Below are 21,218 nucleotides of genomic sequence, written 5' to 3'. Positions count from 1 at the left end.
AACTGTTTAAATAAATAAAAATGCAATAAAATAAATAAGTGTCAAATTAAATGTTTTCATTGCTATTTTAATATCCTTGAGATACTATTACAGTTTTTATTACTTTGAATTCATTTTAATTTATGTTTTAGTTTTCATTTCAGTTTTTATACATTTTATTTGTTTTATTTTTAAATATTTTAATATTAAATTAAACCAAATGAAAATGAGAACAAATCCTTGGAAACTAGCTGAAATAAAATGAATGTAAGAATTTTTAATAACTTACTTTTTAATAACTTATTTTTACTATCATTGAGATATTACTAGTTTTTTTTTTTTTTTTTTTTTTTTGCAAGTTTGAATTAATTGTTTAATATGTTTTAATGTTTTCATTTCATTTTTTTAATATAAATGTTTAAATTTCAGTTTGATTTCTTAGTTATTTTAGTACAAGTTAAACAAAATAAAAATGAGAAAAAATCCTTGGAAACTATCTGCAATAACATAAGTTTAAGATTTTTTTGAACCACTTTTTTATGGTTAACATATTTTATGATCTTAGATTTAGTTCTTTTTAATAACCCTGATTTATTGTTACCTGATGGAATTTCAACCTAATTGCTAAATATATCCTGTTAAAAAAATTAATAAATACATAAATAATAAATAAATAAATAACATTACTACAACTATCTGAAATTCAAAAAGTTTAGGTTGTTAAGTTGATTTTTTAATCAATCATTTTATGGTTAACATTTTTTTATGATCTTAGATTTAGTTCATTTTAATAACCAAGACTCGTTGTTTATACAGTATATATATATATATATATATATATATATATACTTTCTTCATACATTTGTGATTTATTACAAGGCTGACGGAAACCAAGCAATCCTACTAGGGTTTACTTAGTTATCTATTTAAATTATTAATTCATTAAACTTGTGACTTATGGCAGTGAAGAGTTTGCCATAATACATATTCAAAAACTATTAGCACTTTGCAAGGCTGCTGAAACTTCTGCAGGGGATTGTTGATTATTAATAGGGTAATAAAATCTGTTTTGGAACATTGGGTAATGTAGCACAGCTTAATAAACACAATACAATATTCTAGCTGGGTCATCAAAGGATAAAGCCATTAAAGATGGGTGCATCTGTGTTTTTATTAAGGGGAAAACTGCTACAAATACACTGTGTAAGTATCTTATTAAACCTCAGTCAGTATTACAGATTCAAAAATGCACACCATCATTAACATCAGCATTGTTATTACTGTTATCTCCTTATTATTCATAGTCGTGAATGCATAATCACACTGAGCAAACACACAAACGCTGGTCCCGCAGCCACCGGCTCTCAGGAGGCACACGAGAGGCTGTGGCGCCCTCTCCCTGTGGCAGGACAAAACACAGGTTCTCAGTAAAGTTTCCTGGTCAGATGCCGCCAATCCGTAACATCATTCTTGAGTATTGAATCCATTAGGTGTCCATGAGTTCGCCACGAACCGTCCTCAAGCATCCAGCGTTTACTGTTCCAGTAATAAAACGATGTTACTACAGTTCTGAGCCACAGTTCTCCATCGAGTCCTTGGCCATTCCTTAAATTTCATATACAGACAAACCGTGAGCCATCCACTGTTTATGTTCTGGTGGACAGCCGTCAACCAACACAAGAAATGCAGAAGTTCTCTATGTGACAGTATGCATTGATGTTACAATACAAAAAGAGTGAAAAATATACATTTTAAGGTCATTCTCAAAGGTATCAGAACTGGAGAGCTGTGTTGTACAATATCAAAAGTTTCACTTAAAAAAAAAAAATACATACTATGCTACAGCTGTGCACATGAATATTGTTTGAGCAATATATTTAGACACTTAAAAAAACAACATCATTGAGTAAAAACATTGGGATACGGGGAAACTCGGTTGTCTTTTTCTACTTTTCTACTCCTCAATTTCATCTTAATCTTTCAGAGCAAGACCATAAAATACTGACACCATGTAAAACCTCAAAAGAAGCCAATGAAAAAGACATTTCCATCAAATACAATGAACATTTTCAGTAGGCAATTCTTGTTTGGAAACTACTGAAAAAGTCTTTCTGCTTATAGTTTTTACTGCTGTTTTGCCATCACGACAGCATTTCTAAAAATGTTTGACTTTATTATTCTTTTTTTACCTGACCTATTTTTTTTTTTTTACACAACAATGATGTGACAAATAATCTGCCTCTTGTAAAACACATTTGGCAGTTAGTCACGCTAAATAACTGGAACAAAATTCCTACTCAATCATCAAAAGACATTTGAGTTATTTAAAGTGCAATGTTTTTAACATGCTCCGTAGCAGAAAAGGTGATCGCACCTTAATCCAAATTTCAACATACGCCACGAAAAAAATGTGGCAGTCTTGCCATTTTATGTACAATCTAAACAAAAGAGAAGAAAAAAGTGATCACTTATACTATGAATGTATAAGCCTCTTAACAGGCCTCTTAATAAATACCAACAAGGACATTCCAACATTACCCAGAAGGCCTTACACAATTATAAATGGCCCTGTATTCAGTACAAATGTACATCAAGACAAATGACATTAACACTGTGTCCCGATGAGATGTGACAAATCTCCAGAGACGTACTGTAATTTGTCTGTCCACACTGAAAGCGGAAATGCAAAAACACAAAAGCGAATCAAATTTGACGACTATTCACGCTCAAACGAAATTACTGTAATAATGAGACGACATCTTTGAGCTGCTAGGACAAAAAATTGATTTGCATGGAAGATTTTGTCATGCCATTAGGACACAGTGCTATTTTTAAAGAAATCAATACAAACTCTATGGCTTTTAAGAAAGCCATACAGGAAAGATCACTCTGAGTGATTACACATTAAACTTTCTAAATGATTAGAAACTGACAGCAAGATATTCATGGAAGCAAATGACATAAATTCATAAATGTTCCGTTCTTCCAAGTCACGCAGAGTCACTCTCACACTGCAGACCGTTACAGAAACCAAACCGATTTAACTACTGGCCATTGAGTTTCAGATTAGACAATGATTGTGACACGCTTAACCTTACTAAAAACAACAAGAATTCACAAAATGGAGATAAACACAACAGCTCTATTGCGACAGATTAAACAAACACTCTTATCAACACAGAAACATCATCATCTTCTAAAAAAAAAGTTGGTAACTTTAAAAACAAATGTTTCCAACCGGCCCTAATGGTCTTCCAATCTTTTGTCAGGATTGGCTATTAAATCTATATTGAATGTGTAATTATGCACCAGCATCAAACAAATCTGCCAAACTAAGCGCACCACAGAAACTCAGAAGCTTGGAGCACATCACTGTAGACCTGCAAAATACTCTATGTGGGTACACAAATGCAAATGATTCTAGCTATAGAACACAAGTTGTATTCCAAAATGTGTCAGAATAGCACAAGTATCTATTCACAGTATACTGTAATGGCAATACAGCATCTTCAGATTTCACTTCTGTCAAGTATGGTCATGACGAATCAACAGTTTGACAAGAATCTTGTCTGATAAAAGTCAACGTGTTTACAGCTAGCTACTTAAAAACGCATCCAGTTTAATAGCACAGAAATTTAAAGGTGACTATCATTCCTCAAAACTTCCAAGGAAACATGCTTGCTTTTAAATACTTTTAAAAAAGGAAAACAAAGAACGTTAACTTTGAGCTATGCTTTGGCATTCACATTTGTGTACTTGTGTAGAGTACGTTTCTCTCCTAACGCTCAACTCCAGGTATATCTTAAAGACATGGTTAGGTATGTCTGCAAAGTCCCTAACACTATCACACCAATGCTCCTCTAAACATCAGTGTTTCTTCTTAACACTGTACTTTACATAGGCTTGGATTCAACACTTACAAAATACAGAAACCTCTACCAGCAGTAGTAAAAGACAAAAAAAATCAGTCTGCGCTCTGAATGACTTTGTGGCCAAAGTGTACAACTACACACAGTTCCACTTCATGTTAGGATGTTCTCAAGTTTCTCCATGTCAATGCTGCTTTTAAGTCACATTGGAATAGTTGTATTTAGTGGATGTGAACAGCTGTCAATACAAGGATCGAAGCTGGTATTGATCATAACACACAGTAGCTGTGAAAACGCATTCATATTAGAATTTGAATGGAAAAAGGTGCTTAAAAAAGCATCAGTTTATCAGGCTAAGTCATGCAAATAAACCAATCCCTAGCCACCTGGTGATCCAAAAATGAAAATTAGACCATGATTTGATCTTGACCTCATCCTCAATCCATCTTAGTTGTATATGACTTTTTTCTTTCAGTCGAATCCAATCAGAGTTATATTAAAAACTGTCCTAGCTCTTCCAAGCTTTATAATGGCAGTGGGCAGGTGTTTCTGTTCAACAGTGCAAAAGAAGTTCAATAAAGAGCATCCATCCATAATAAAAAGTGGTCCACACAGCTCTGGGGGGTGAATAAAGGCTGCCTTTAGCAAATGGATGCATTTTTGTAAGAAAAATATCAATGTTTAAAACGTAATAATCACTTTTGATCTAGCTTGCGTTAACTGTCATACATGTAAGACGTTCTAGACGGATAACGTAAATCGAATGTGTCACTGATCTTGCGAAAACCAACATTTGTTTACAGAAGCAAAGGAAGCAAATTTCCTTACTTTAGCAAAGGAATCCTCCTTTTGTACTTCAAATTCGTGACCGTTGTTTTGTTTTGCCCTCTTCGCTTTTGCGTTTCAAGTTAGCGACGCATACGTCCTACGTCATCCGCCTGGAAACGCTTCTGTGTACGACAGTTAGCGTAAGCTAGAGAAAAGTGATTATTATGTTTTAAATATGTATATTTTTATTACAAAAACTCATTGATTCACTACAGGAGGCCTTTATTCACCCACCGGAGCAGTGTGGAACACTTTTTATTATGGATGGATGCACTTTATTGGACTTTTGAAAACCCGCCCACTGGCATTATAAAGCTTGGAAGGGCCAGGACAAATTTTTATACAACTCCGATTGGATTCGACTGAAAGAAGAAAGTCACATACACCTAGGACGACTTGAGGGTGAGTAAATAATGGGCTAATTTTCATTTTTGGCTGAACTAAGTGTGCGAAAGTTTCCTATAATTTTTTGTGGCTGTACAAGAATGATAAAATATATGCTAAAAAGCTTCCAATGTTTTATCTGGAAATGATCGAGAGAGAGAAAGGAAATTGGCCAATGAATCTTGTCAATCTGATCAAATCACTTGAATTCACGTCACATTATAATCAGATTAACGGAACTCATAAAATAAAAATCTCCCAAAGGACTTGAAGTCAGCACTAGTGAGTAATACGATGAACAGTACCAATGGATACATTAAAAAATAAAACGCTTTAGCACACCTCTAGAAGCTTGCCGTCTTATTATTAGTGCTCCATTTAAAACTGAAACTTTTTCCAAAAATATAAATTTTAATCTTATCTGACGCTTCTTAGAAAATATTACTGTAGCAAGTTAAGAGCAGAGTATGCAGTCCTGTCGGTCAATATTCTGTTATTGAACTATAAAAGAATGACGATACTAGGATTCAGACATGTAGAAAACCGTGACGAGTGCAAGTATTCACATCAACTTTTGATTAAAAAAGGGCAGATGGTATTCCGCATTCCATACATGATGAAATGAGTTATAATGAGGATGTTGAAGATCAATCTCTCATTCTCTCTATTCTCTATTGGTATTGCCTAAAGATGAGAGTTTATCATGAGGACAGCCAACCCCAACTTCGCTTTAACATTAACGATGATCCCTCTGTACAGATTTTCACTTGTTTGCTGGGGTCTATGTCACATTTGGATACAAAACAATAGGAAGAACAACAAGAACAAGCATGGTGATATTTATCTATTCCTTTGTCTAACTTTTTGCATACATCAATGTATTGTTGGTTGTGTTTTGATGGTTACGATAACGTTGATGATGACGATGATAAGCAACCAGAAGCTCCTCCTCTTTAAAATCAGGAAGTAACAAGCTTGCTCAAACGTTATGCAACTGGCAAACAAGCTATAGAGCTACTTCAGTATCTAGCTGGAGTGTAGCTCAGAAATATAGACCAGAAGAGAGGTAGAGTGAGAGGAAAAACAGAGGAACAATGAAAATATTTAGCCTAAAACAAGACAGGTGAGACGATCCTTCACATGGCTGTGTTTGTGGAACAGGATATAATGTCAGACTCTCAGTTCTCAGACAGTGAGAGGGTCAGTGCTGCCTGCAGTGCTGCCTCCTCATCAATACTGTAGTCCTGCATACAGAAACATAAAAACAGGGAAAAAACACTTCCAGGTCAGACTACACCACAGAAATATAAGAAATGCTAATTTGTTTAAAGAAAAGGAACATTTACAACCATTTTTTGGCATTTTAGTTGTAAATACCTTGTAAATAAATTATTGTATCACCTTTGAGAATAATGGGAACGTCAAAAATGACAGTAATGTAAATTCTGGAGGGACAATGTCTTTAACTGTCATATGCAAAATATATTTCTTTTGGCTTTTGAGATGAAACGTAACAAAGATTTGTTTTAACGAGATTCACTTGAACAGGGAAAAGTTGTTCTTCTTAGTCGAATCTTGGGGAAGATGAAGTTTTTAAATGTCAAATTACCTTTTCTTAACCCTGTTTATTGACTACTGTAAGTATGCCATTCGTGGGTTTATCACCCCCAAACGTCTAAACATTGAGATTCCCAGGCCCCATCAAAACAGTTACAGCAATCCACTCAGATTTGTCAAACTTTTTCCAGCTCAACCTACAGTAAGAGTTTGGGACATGGCTACAATAGCAGGTTGAGTCATATGGTGTTTAGCTGGTGTGGGATCATGGCTGACGCGTCTCGTGGGAAAAACAAATTCAGATTTGGTTACAAAAAGTGCAAGACAAAAATCTTTGCAAAAATATGCAGAGATGACAAATGGTTTGAAAATATAGTGCAGATCAAAATTAGAGAACAACGTATAATTCCCTGTTTCAAGGTCACTGCTTCGTCCTATTTGAAGTTATCCTAACAGGAGTAGAAGTTTTTTAAACATATTTCATACATTAATTGTATTCTGAAGCACAGTATAAAAAACTTAAATGAGATATTTGAAAAAGAACTCTGATCAAAAATTTGAGAACACTTAGAGATACATCTAAGTTAATTATATGACAAACCCCGACCTGAATGAGATATTTTACATAAAAGATGTTTACATATAATCCACAAGAGAAAATAATAGTTGAATTTATAAGAATGGCCTGGTTTAAAAGTTTACATCCTCTTGATTCTTAATACTGTGTTCTTACCTGAATGATCCACAGCTGTTTATTTTGTTTAATGGAAGTTGTTAATGGGTTTTGAACAGTTAACAGTTCTTCAGAAACATCCTTCAGGACCCACAAATACTTTGGTTTTCCAGCATTTTGTGTACTGAAGCATGAGAACAACTGAGGGACTCATATGCAACTATTACAGAAAGTTCAAAACACTTACTGATGCACCAGAAGTAAAAAAACATGCATTAAGAGCCAGGGGGTAAAAACTTTTAAACAGAATCAATGGAGGTGTGTACATTTTTCTTATTTTGCCTAAATATCAATTTTTTTCATTTAGTACTGCCCTTCAGGGGTTTCCCACAAGACAAAATAAGTAAAATGTACCCTGATCTTCAAATTCAAAATGTTTTCACCCCAGCTTAATGCACAGTTTTTCCTTCTGGAACATACAGTCTTTGTTGTAAAGAGTAGAAATACACAAAAATGCTGGAAAACCAAAGAATTTGTGGGACCTGAAAGATTTTTCTGAAGAACAGCAGGAAGTTCTGTTCAGGACAAACAATGGACTCATGAACAACTATCACTAAACAACAACAACAACAACAAAAAAAAAAACCCACAGCATTAAGAATCATGTAACCTTTTGAACTGTGTCATTTTTATAAATTCAACTATTAATTTTTTCGTGGACTATATGTAAACATGTTTTATGTGAAATATCTTATTCAGGTCAATTCTAAATAAACAATAACATGCATTTTGTATGATACCTCTTATTTTGGTAAATTAATTTTGCAGATTCTAAAAGGGGGATGTAAACTTTTAACCTCAATTGTAACTGGCAGCATTTCTTCCTGAGATTGCAAGATGGTGGGCCACTCTAAACTTGCGACAGGTTGTCCAGATGAAGGCCAAAGGAATGACCCCTTCAGCTATTGCAAGAAGTTATTCCAAATCTGTGATTTCTCGAATATTGCAGGTTTGAAATGACACTAATTTATTCAAGAACCCCAAAAATGGTGAGACAAATTCACGGGGAAGACATGATAATGCAGAGGGTCTCAATGGGGAATCGGTTCAACACTGCAGCTGGAATTGCTTGCCATTTCAGTAAGGATCTGTCTTGGCACATTTAAGAGATGTTGGACTGAAAGTGAACTCTGCAGTGACCAAGCCTCTCATCAGCAGAAGAAATCAAAAGGCTAAGCTCACCTTTGCTGAGGATCACGTAGTAAAAAAAACTGATGAAAAAAAAACGGCTAAATCCAGCCTAGGCTGGTTGTCTGGTCTTAGCTGGTTTAAGATGGAAGTAGCTGGTTTTAGCTGGTCTCCCAGCCTGGCTTTAGCTGGTTGTTCTAACTAAGGAAGTGGCCACCCCTCTAAAACCAGCCAGCTGACCAGCTATGACCATCTAAGACCAGCCTGGATGACCAGCTAAAACTAGCCAACCAGCTTAGGCTGGTTTTAGCTGTTTTTTTTGTTTTTTTTTTTCAGCTGGGTGGACAGAGAGGAACTGGTCCAAAGTTCACTTTATTGATGTGAGCAAGTTTCATTAATTTCGGTCTGATGGGAAACATTTTGTTCAGCTTCAAACTGAGGAAAGACTGAAGCCCAAGTGTGAAAAGAAGTCAGCAAAAGGTGCAGGAGGCTGGGCCAGAGTCCTGATCTAAAACCGACTGAAAAATCTGACTGGAAAATCCGACAAAGTTATGGCTAAGTGACCAACTACAGTGACAGTGACCAAACTATGGAAGACAGTGGAAGAAGAGTGGACCGAGATCACACCAGCGCAGTGTGAGAAACTAGAGATGTCCTGTGGCCACAGATGTTCTGATGTCATTCAAAGTAAGGGCCTCTACATTCCTACTAATTTACGACAGCTGTTACCCTCTGAAATTTGAGTTACAGTGCTACAGTGGTTACTGTTCTCTTACTTTGATCACTGTGTTTTCCACAAAATATATATTTTTTGTTGAAATGCCTTAGTTATTTTGTCTAACATGTTAGAATTATGAAGATTAACAAAATTGCAGAAAACAAAATCAAGTTTTTATAGATTGTTCTCCAAGTTAGATCTCCACTGTATGCTTTATTGTTTTCTATTTCCACCAGGTGACACTAGTAGCACAGAAAAAGGGCGTACTTTACCTTAATACCTTGAGTTCATCTATTGAATTTGTTTAGAACCATTGCATTGTAACACTAATTTAGTTATTAAGTCCATATCCCTCTCAGATTCTTAATCCGGTACCACATCTGAATGTTTCATTTGTCATAAAGTTTTGTATGAGGTTCCATTACTGTTTGGATACTGCTTTAAAAGGCGGCTGTCTATGTAGGCAGGAGAGAGCAAGGCAGCTGACATGGAGCATATGTATAAAGTATATGTTTTTTGCCTCCTTACCACAAATGTGTCATAGGAGAACTTGTGCCGGTGGAGAAGATGCTGCAGGAAGTTGGAGCTCTTATAGCTAGGATCACCCCAAGGCATAGCTGAACATACTGGACATACCTGCAAAGATAATACATAAAAAAAAACAATAAGGACCATGATCAAATCTTAACTTAGTCCTCGTTCTAAACAATGAAATTATAAAAGCAGACCGGACATTTGACTAAATATCTCCTTTCGTGTTCCACAGAAGAACAAATAACATGGGTTTCAGTCTACATGGGGGTGTTGTTCTAATTCTCAATACTCAACACAAGCTAGGTACAAGAGGTACTCTGCATCCCTGAAACTGTAAGGTAACTGACACTCACCACTTTGTTGGGGTCATTGCGATGATTCTCCATGCAGTGCTTCACTAGTTCCTGTTGGTCCAAGTTGCGAGCACCACAGTACGGGCACACAAATGTGGAACGGTTTGGAATATTGCTGTTAAAAACAGAATTTTGCTGTCTTAACTATGTGGTCTGATAAACCAATATCAGATCTACACTATTACATAATAAGCAATAGCACTGGAGCAAAGGAGTAAATAGGCAAATGAACAAAGTTGTGTAACAAACTGATTATCAGTATTCACATGAATAATGCAAATGTGCAGCCAGAGGGAATATAATATTGTGTGAATATCTTTCATATCTATAAGAAATGAGCCAAGAACTTTCTGTTCATATTAGCCGTTTGAGGCACTCTTGAGTCCTGACCGCCCAGTTTTTCAGCAGCTCCTTCCTTTTCTCTACAGGGATTTCAAAAACTTTGGTGATATTACTTTTATTTAAGTCCAATAAACATTAATGCGCTAATGAAATATTAATAGAGTAACTTGCGTTTGAGGCTAAATTTGTTCAATTACCCAGCAAACATGCATGCGGCCCACTAAAATTTATTATTGTTTACAATTATTTTTCTCAGTGCTGCTGTTATTTCAGCAAGCTACAAGACCTCATATCAGAGAGAAAAGTGAGCAGAGGAGAAAAAGTGTGAAGCCAACCTCAACCAAAATCAAGCAGTTTCAAGAATGTGACACACTATAATGTCATTTATGTAAGTAAGCACCTGGAACCACACTGTCATGAACTATACTACCAAAAATTACATCTACAGTTGAGGTCAAACGTTTACATACGCCTTGCAGAATATGTAAAATGTTAATTATTTTACCAATATATTTTTGTTTGTTTGTTTGTTTGTTTAGTGTTAGTTGTGCATGGGTCCCTTGTTCATCCTCAGAAAAATCCTTCAGGTCTCACAAATTCTTTGGTTTTTACATCATTTTTGTGTATTTGAACCCTTTCCAACAATGACTGTGTGATTTTGAGATCCATCTTTTCACACTGAGGACAACTTAGGGACTCATATGCAACTATTACAGAAGGTTCAAACACTCACTGATGCTTCAGAAAGAAACACTATGTATTAAGAGCCGGGGGTTAATATTTTTTTAATTCGAAGATAAGGGTCAATTTCACTTATTTTGTCTTCTGGGAAACATGTAAGTATCTTCTATAGCTTCTAAAGGGCAGTAGTAAATAATAATAAAAAATATATTTATGCCAAATAAGAAAAATGTACACACCATTCTATTCAAAAGTTTACACCCGTGCATTGTTTTTCCTTCTGGAGCATCAGTGGGCATTTGAACCTTCTGTAATAGTTGCATATGAGTCCCTCAGTTGAGAAAAGACGATTTCAAAATCATACAGTCATTGTTGGAAAGGGTCTAAATACACAAAAATGCTTAAAAACCAAAGAATTTGTGGGACCTGAAGGATTTTTTTTAAAGAACAGCAGGCAGTTCAACTGTTCAGGACAAACAAGGGACTCATGCACAGCTATCATTAAACAAAAAAACAAAAACACAGCTGTGAATCATTTTATAAATTCAACTATTATTTTCTCTTGTGGATATGTAAACATCTTTAATGTGAAATATCTTATTCAGGTCAGCACTTAATAAATAACATGCATTCTGCATGATCCCTCTCATTTTGGTAAAATAATTATCATTTGCAGATTCTGCAAGGTGTATGTCAACTTTTGACCTCAATTGTATAATATTAGAATTCTGTTAATCACATAATAGACATTTACAAATAATGTTCTGAAGGTGTTTGACCAAGGATAATTTCTGTCAGAGGAGCCAGATATCTGCCTTTTTAGATGTCTGCCATGCAGCTTGAATACCCTGATGGTCTGGCAAAGACGTTTGCTTGCACAGTGGAAGCTTTTTCATATTTGACTTGCAAAGCCCCATCAGCAAACAGCATGGAAAAGACTTCAACAGACTGAGACATAACTGGATTAATAGATGAGGCTGGGCCAGACAGGCATACAGGATCTTAGTCTCTATCACTGTCACCATAACCAGGGCTTTTCCATATCACCATGGTATCAAGTAAGTACCACAGAGGGTAAAGACTACACAGCTGTGGCCAAAACCTTAATGCCACTTTATCAAACAGTATCCTGAGGGCATGTCTGAATCAAATGACCATTCTGTCTATCGAGACGACTCCAACTGGTCAGTTTCTGAAGTAAGTGTATGATATCCCACAGTCCTGCCGGTGAAAAAAATAAAAACAATGTCTGACATAAGGTTGAAAGAAGTAAATATAATGGTGTCAATACTTTCAACTTAGGACTAGAAAAATAAAGATTATTTTTCAATAAGTCAACATGAAATGACTACCTCTGAAAAACCACCTCCTTTTCTGCTTATGTCAACAAAAACTCTTACATTTGAACTTTTCCCTTCCAACCCACAAGTGAGAGAGAAACTTTTCTTAAATCAAATCAATTTCCAAAACATAAAATCTAGTCTTAATAATATCTCAGTATTTTTTGTGGGTTTTTGTATGATGATAATTTGACAATATTTTGGAGAGTGTGTTTTTGTGCTAGTACACTGTCACTGTCACGGAGAGATGACTCCTAAAGCTTTTTATATTCTGCATATTTGGTGTGTTTCATAACAGTGGCAGAACGTTTTCCACTGAAGGCAATATTTTCCCCCTTAAAATTACTTACAGGAGATTTTATCTTTATAATAGCAGCACCTTTTATGCCAAAAGTCTTACATTTCATCAATATAGCTGCCAGCAGCGATTACCGGGGTTCAAGTGCTTTAAGGCATTTAAGCCCATGAAAAAAGACATTATATATTATTTAGCAAGCCTACATCAATTATTTCAAAAAGCATTTTTGGCAAATACAGGTAATTTGACGTTGAAATGTAGTGTTTTCTTAAGGGTTATGACTGTTACAGTGACAGCTTTGGTCCGATCCTCTTAAAACTTTGCAAACTTTTGTTTAGAATCACCTGCCGTGTGTGCTCACCAGGTTTCATGAAGTTTTGAGTTTTTGTTTAGGCTTTATAAGCTTTTGGGTATATTTGGACAGGCCCCTTTTCTAAACGACCCCATTATAGCTTCCGTAAGGATAAATGTCAACATTTTTACGGATAATTATTGATCTACAGAGCCCAGAGAATTGTACTGCAGTGGGGGTTTTTTTTCAGTGAAAAAGCCTAGGACTAGTTCGCAAAAGTAGGTTTTTCACATCCTCTCAAGCATTTAACTAATGGTTTGATTGACAGCAGTGGTTCCAGAGGCAAAGTTGTTCGAAAGGGGAAGGTCTATCATATGATATGAATATTGTGCGTATGTGTGATAAACCATGCAATATACAACCGTTTACGTTTTTAAAAGGTGCAATATGACCCACCAGCGGCAGATTTCCTTAAGATTTCCTTCCGACCTTAAGGGCTGTGAATTAAACAGGCCCATAAAGTTTCGTTTTGATCAGCCTCCGTTAACCTTGTCTAACAGGCGCTGTTTTATGCAAATGTCTTTATAGATGCTTGTGGTACTTTGGACCAAGACTGTGCCTACCGATTTTCATGTTGATTGGACAACCAGTTACGCAAGTATGGCTGTTTTTTCTTTCTTATAGTGCCACCAAATGGCCAAGCTCAGCAACTTTTTTCATGTGACCTCAGATTCAGCTCTTACATGCACGTTGTGAGTTTGGGGAAGATAGCTATAGCCAAATAGTTAGAAGTTTATATATAATAGAAGTTATAGCCGGTTTAGTAAAGGTAGCCCTGTCCCTTTCAAACGTTTTGGCATCCCATTGCAACGGAGAGTCGAAAGTTAAACTTTCTTTGATAATTATTGATATTTATTTGGTTCACAAAAGATGCATTAAAAAAATGCAAAATTCCCGATAATTTCACCAGGGTGACGGATGAAATCGAGGCATGCATTTTGTCCAGCTTGAGCTAAGGATTCCAATGAAGTTATAAGCGATTTCATACTTTTGATCGCTGTAGCGCCCCTGTCTAATTAGGGCGAGCCTTGGTGACATTATTGCTGGTGGGAGTACTACCATCCCTCCAAGTTTCAAGTGTCTTGCAGTTGTGTCTTGACTTGCAGTTTGGTCTGCCCAATCTTTTTTTATGGGAGATTGCTGATCCTTGGCCACTCTAACAATTACAATAGGTTTTCAGCGCTACACGCTTGAACCCCTAATAATAAGACACTACAGGGCTAATTAACCAATTAAATTAAATGAGTATCTAAAAAAATCCATCTTTGCACTGAAGAAATGGCACAGAAGCTGCATCTGAAGTGGCATTTATATCTATTTAAACAGACTAATTAATGAGGCTTAGATGAGACACCCTCCTAAAAGTTACTAAATAAAAATGTCTGGTGTAACTTTTTCCAAGGCCCATATTTACAAAATACAGACTTCGGAATCCATACTCTGGTCTCTTGAGTCATTTCGGATCTAACAGCATCCAAAATGTTCTGGTGTTGCTAGAGGAGTACACTGAGAAGTGCCTAGTTCCCACAGTGACGTTCAGTGGTAGTAAAGCTCTTATATTAGGATGTATGAATGCTGAAGGTGTGAGAGAGTTGTGCTTTATCAACATTGTCATCAATTCACACACCACTGTGTGATGTAATACAAAAAACTAAGTGAGAAGTAACACTCCTGAGCACCTGTGAGTGAAATACTCGATAATGTCAGCTCATATCTATTCTATGCTATTTTTGCACATTGTCTGTCTTGTATACTTGTATATTGTTCTTTTTATAATCTGTGTTGTCACTGTCATTGTGTAGCACTGTGGAACTTCTGTCACTACAACGAATTCCTAGTACAGTATGTGTAAACATACCTGGCAATTAAAGCTCATTCTGATTCTGACTCTAAAACAATTGCAATATTATCATTGACGGTACACACACTTCTAGTCCTGACCTACATTTTTTTCTTGATTTGTACAGAAAATCATCGGATTGTGGAAGCAAAGTGGGTTGTAAGTGTTGTTTAATGCCGAATTTAAATATTTTCTTAGCTCTAAAGTTCCCTTGAGTTGTTCTAGATCATCAAACGTGACATTATGGTGTCTTGGACAGAATCACTCTGAACCAGTTTTCTCACCTCCATTCAAAACTGCTGTCTGTCAAACCACTGACTCACTGGGCACTGACACAGCAATGTGTCAGCGTCACGGAAACACTATTAAACAAGCTCTCTATGTTTACTAAAGTAACGTTTGTAGGGTGGCATAAAGGTCTGCATTAGTAACATGGTTCTACAATATTTGTGTGATGCTACCACAAAGAGTACGATAAACAGCCGTGATGCAACACTTTTGCAGACAGAGACACAGTGGGAATACATCAACATGCTCCGCTTTGAAGAGCTAATTAATTCTTATCCTCCTCTTGCTCTTCCTGTGCTTCAAAGGAAGAGTGAATCACGACAGAGCACGACGCACACACATAACTCAACCTGGAGTCATCCAATTGGACTTTTATCGGATTCCTGTCTGCAAAACTTTCTATCTGTCTTCAACTGTCAGACATCAGCATGACATTTCTAGATCTAAGTATACCTACACCGTTAGTGTGTGGGGTCTAAAGAGTATCTGTAAAGAATGAAACGCGTCCTGGATCCATATTTTAAAGCTCTTCGCTGCATTTTAACTGTTGTCCCAGAGAGCATTGAGTGCTACAGAGAAGCATGAGTCATAAGGCAGCATTTGCCTAAGAGAGACTTGTGGGATTGGTTGCTCTTTAATGTAGGGAGAAATAAAGGAAGAATTCTAAAATGCTGTGTCCAAATCGGTAGCAATGCAACAAGTTTCCACTGACGTAATTCTATTGTTTGTTCTGACTGAAACTGAAAATATTGTATGATGCAACATCATCACGGCCAATAAGAACATATTTGATGTTACATATATAGTCATGGCCAACAGTTTTGAGAATTACATAAATATTGGAAATTGGAAAAGTTGCTGCTTAAGTTTTTGTAATAGCAATTTGCATATACTCCAGAATGTTATGAAGAGTGATCAGATGAATTGCATAGTCCTTCTTTGCCATGAAAATTAACTTAATCCCCAAAAAAAACTTTCCACTGCATTGTTAAGAAGGCTTCAGGGCGTCCAAGAAAGTCCAGCAAGCGCCAGGATCGTCTCCTAAAGAGGATTCAGCTGCAGGATCGGAGTGCCACCAGTGCAGAGCTTGCTCAGGAATGGCAGCAGGCAGGTGTGAGCGCATCTGCACGCACAGTGAGGCCAAGACTTTTGGAAGATGGCCTGGTGTCAAGAAGGGCAGCAAAGAAGCCACTTCTCTCCAAAAAATAAACATCAGGGACAGATTGATCTTCTGCAAAAAGTATGGCGAATGGACTGCTGAGGACTGGGGCAAAGTCATATTCTCCGATGAAGCCTCTTTCCGATTGTTTGGGGCATCTGGAAAAAGGCTTGTCCGGAGAAGAAAAGGTGAGCGCTACCATCAAGTCCTGTGTCATGCCAACAGTAAAGCATCCTGAGACCATTCATGTGTGGGATTGCTTCTCATCCAAGGGAGTGGGCTCACTCACAAATTTGCCCAAAAACACAGCCATGAATAAAGAATGGTACCAAAACACCCTCCAACAGCAACTTCTTCCAACAATCCAACAACAGTTTGGTGAAGAACAATGCATTTTCCAGCATGATGGAGCACCGTGACATAAGGCAAAAGTGATAACTAAGTGGCTCGGGGACCAAAACGTTGACATTTTGGGGCCATGGCCTGGAAACTCCCCAGATCTTAAAACTTGTGATCAATCTTTAAGAGGCGGGTGAAGAAACAAAAACCCACTAATTCTGACAAACTCCAAGAAGTGATTATGAAAGTTGATTGAGAGCATGCCCAGTCGAATTGCAGAGGTCCTGAAAAAGAAGGGCCAACACTGCAAATACTGACTCTTTGCATAAATGTCATGTAATTGTCGATAAAAGCCTTTGAAACGTATGAAGTGCTTGTAATTATATTTCAGTACATCACAGAAACAACTGAAACAAAGATCTAAAAGCAGTTGAGCAGCAAACTTTGTGTCATTCTCAAAACCTTTGGCCACGAGATGGATTTTAGAGCATTTTTAATCAGTGAGATTTCAATGTTCGTAGTCACCTATAATAATCTTGAGGAAAAAAAATAAAGGAAAAAGAAACAAAATATGTTTGTATTGTGAAGCCTTAGCACTGCGTAATACAAGATTAAAGTCGTAATATTTTGAGAATAATGTCCCCATAACAACATTTAAATCATAACATTGAGATTAAAGTTGTAATATTATAGTAGCAATTTTTTTTTTGAAGAAAACAAAACAAAACAAATCACATTATTACAAGATACAGTGTGATTATCACAACAAACAGAATGCCATTCCAGCAGCATGGATGTGGAGGATTTGGTTAAATCTGTGAAGTCAGGTTAGTTTCACATTGGCTAGATATTCTAAGTGACAGTCTTACAAAGTTAACACTAGCGCAAATATGTTACACTCTAAAAAGTGCTGGGTTATTTTTGTAAACACATTGCTGGGTTAATTGTGCTGGGTCAAAATTCTGGGTTGTTTGAGGCACTGTAAACACACAGTTGGGTTGATCATGCTGGGTCAAATGGACTATAAGGGTTTCTTTTACTATGAACACCTGGGTTGGGTTATTTTGACCCAACCGGTTTGTTTATTTTTTTCACTTCATCGAACATTCTAGATTCTTCACTCGTCTCCTCGCCAGGCGGTCACGCACCTCGCAGCAAGCAGGATTATAAGGTAAATTAATGATATGATTATATAATTAGCACACTGATTTCACTGTTTAATGCAATATTTGATATGTCGCTGTGCGGGGTTGGCATTTTATTCCGTGAATGACGAACGTTGTAACTTAAGCAGCCTAGCGATGTACTTTTTTGCCTCAACAATCGCTTTATTGTTATATAAAGTGTGTGTGTGTGTGTAGTTTTATTTGTATAACTTACAGTATACATATGGCCTTTATTTTAACGCCTTATGGAAAGAGTAGGTCAGAAATACCGGGGTAACCTTCACTGTCTGCATACTGTATGGCTGTGTAATGTTTTATCAAAATTAGATAATTTCATACACAAATTGATCTTTTAAGGGCATATTTTTTCAAGTAAATGTCTGCGACGTGCCGAATCCAACGATATATCCATATGTTTTATGTTGAGCATTTTCGCGCTTTTTTCCTTGAGGTATCTGCATTAGCTAAAACGCTATGTCCCTTACTTTAATAATGTTAAACCACAATATGACTCGTATGTACTATTGTTTATTACTTAAATGTAATGTTGTCTTAGCTACAGTATGTAAAGTTAGACTTAATCTCTCGTGGTGTATGTGGCCGTTCACATGTCGCGTTTTTTGCGCACTGAAGTTCGTTATGTAGATGCCAATATACGCTCATAATGGAAGCTCGTTTTTTCCAGGCGCGGGACATGGTTGCTTAGCAACGGCAGGCACCATGGGAGAGCAAGCTGCGTTTTGGAAAGAATGAGAAAGCGACGCGCCTTGCGTTTTCACGCGTTTTTAGGCGCGGCATGTGAACGCCCCCTTACTCTTCCTCTATTTTAGTGAATGCATGTGTTGCATTACAAACTAGGAGACCAGTATAAACCTTAAACTTATTGAACCACATTTGTTTTTTTCAGATTTTATCAGATTTCACAAGACTTTAGGAAGCTATATCCAGAGGCAGACTTTTTGAAGACTGGGCTACAGTTGCAGACCTAATTCTTGCCAGTGCTCAGCGAGGTGCATTCAGAGCTGGGTGACATGACTTAAGGTAAGCTTTTTCTTATAATATGTTAATCTATAAAAACAATATGCAACTGTATTTGACACATATCAACTGGTAAATACAATGGTACAGTAACACTTAACTAGTTGCTTATTAGCTTGTATATTGGCTGTTAATTAGTATTTATGAAGCACATACTGATGCCTTATTCTGCATGAGCATATTCTACATCCCTGAATCTGACCCCATACCTAAACTTAACCTGCAGTAGTTGAATGAGGGTGGGAATTAATTTGCATTATTTAAAGGAATGAAGAAATCTTCATATGAAAGTGTTTCAGTTTGTTGTTTTGATTATAAAATATGTTTCACAGTTTGCATATTATTCCTATGGTTTAGATGCTAAAGGAGAAAGTGCTTTCAAAGTCCTGCCCACTCTGGATAAAAGGTCTTCAGACCCACAACCACGGAATCCCGGAGGCCATTCATTGACGTACAACCTGTAAGTTTTGTTTTACGTTTTCTGCTCTAATAAGGGTGTATATATGTATATATATATATATATAACACAGTGGTGGCCAAAATTATTATAACAGTAGTATTTTCACCAGCTAAAAAATGATTTTAAGTCAGTGTTTGTTATCTTTTGCTGTAGTGTGTCAGTAAGAAATATCAGTTTACATTTCCAAACATTCATTTTGCCTTTAATTGTGATAATCCAGTGAGGTTTTTGTTTGCACAACAGCCAATCCTCCACACAGAGATCTGATCTCATCATCATCCAGTCTGTCTGGAATGACATGAAGAAACAGAACAAACTGAGACAGACTAAATCCAGAAGAACTGTGACAACGTCTCCAAGATGCTTCAAGAGACCTACCTGCAAAGCTACCTGAAAAACTATGTGCAAGTGCACCTAGTGTAGGGCAAAAGCTGCTTTAAACGCAAAAGGATGGTCAAACCAAATGTTGATTTAATTTAGTTAATCAAGGTTAATTGATAAAGAACATTTATTTATGACATTATTTTTGACAGCATCATTTTGTGACATTTTTAGACAAGTGCTTAAAACTTTTAACAGTACTGTAGCTTTGCAGTTAGGTCTCTTGGAGCATCTTGGAGACGCTGTCACAGTTCTTCTGGATGATGATGAGAACAGATCCTGTGTGGAGCACTGGCTGTTGTGCAAACAAAAATGTCACTGGATTATCACAATTAATGGCAAAATGAATGGAAATGTAAACCGATATTTCCTACTGACACACTACAGCAAAAGATAGAAATCATTGACTTAAAACCTTATTTAGCTGGTGAAAATACTAGTCTTCTAATAATTTTGACCACAACTGTATGAAAAGTTGTTCATGTGTGAAGTTTTTGAGGGCAACAGTTTTTTTTTTTGGCCACTTGTAACATGTTTTAAATTGTAAGAATTGTCTAGTGGACTCTTTGTTTGGCTTAGTTTTAATGGAACGATGTTTGGAATGATTCTAATGTGGTAATAATTCATTTTTGAGTGTTCTGCTGCTGCAATGTTGACATAAAGAATAGGAATATATTGTGCCTTGTTTACAGTTTTGTGTTTAAAAGAAACTGATCTACTAAAACCGTTATTTGTGTCTGTAAGGGTTGGACAAAATGTGTGACAGCTGCACCTATTTGAAAACTGTATTAAAAAGAAATATGAAAACTCATTAAATTGACATTTACAGATGCATTTTTTTGTGTTGTGTAACTGTATTACAGAAAAACAATAATAATTTTACATTCTTTTGTGATTTATATATTATTATTGGTAAATATAAAGGTAGCAAGGCAATTAGACAACAAATAACCCAATATTTAGGTAGTGTTTAACCCAGCAACACAGTTAATCCGACCCACTGGTTGGGTCAAATAAACAACCCAGCATTTTGGGTCAAATGATTTAACCCAGCACTTGGGTCAAAACAACCCAACGCGTGTTCTGTCCCATAGTTACCCAGCAGCTGGGTTATGGTTGGGTTATTTTTTAACCCAGCACTTTTTAGAGTGTACAAAAATATGACACCTCTTAAATCCCATCCTTATAAAATAGATGGTGTGAAAATTCCACAAAAAAACTCCAACTTTTCATTCTTTGCAGGTATTTAAAATAAAAACAATAATAAGATATGTTCAAATACTTACAGTAGGCTCCTACTTAATTAATTAACTCATGTATGGGCCATTCTGCAGAATTAGTGCAAACTGCTGTCCCACAACCAATCATTTTTTTAAAGTATTCAAACCTTAGATGTTTACGAAGATCGTTTTATTATCTATTGAAACCCACAAAAATATTTAAAATATCCG

At 36.3% G+C, this 21,218-nt stretch overlaps 1 protein-coding gene across 1 annotated transcript; it reads right to left on the bottom strand.

Moving 5' to 3' along the window:
* Positions 1 to 1,140: 1,140 nt before the first annotated feature.
* Positions 1,141 to 12,063, bottom strand: rnf166 (ring finger protein 166). Its single transcript, XM_073836555.1, has 4 exons — positions 11,954 to 12,063; positions 10,084 to 10,198; positions 9,725 to 9,832; positions 1,141 to 6,304 (listed from the first exon to the last, which is right to left on the bottom strand). Exons 1-4 carry the CDS (start codon positions 12,061 to 12,063, stop codon positions 6,239 to 6,241), a joined length of 399 nt encoding a protein of 132 aa, XP_073692656.1. The 3' UTR covers positions 1,141 to 6,238.
* Positions 12,064 to 21,218: the final 9,155 nt, after the last annotated feature.

The sequence above is a fragment of the Garra rufa genome, chromosome 3 (genome assembly GCF_049309525.1).
Source record: "Garra rufa chromosome 3, GarRuf1.0, whole genome shotgun sequence".
In the NCBI taxonomy this organism is placed as follows: Eukaryota; Metazoa; Chordata; class Actinopteri; order Cypriniformes; family Cyprinidae; genus Garra; species Garra rufa.
Note: the sequence above shows the minus strand (reverse complement) of the source record. Positions and strands in the feature narration are given on the sequence as shown.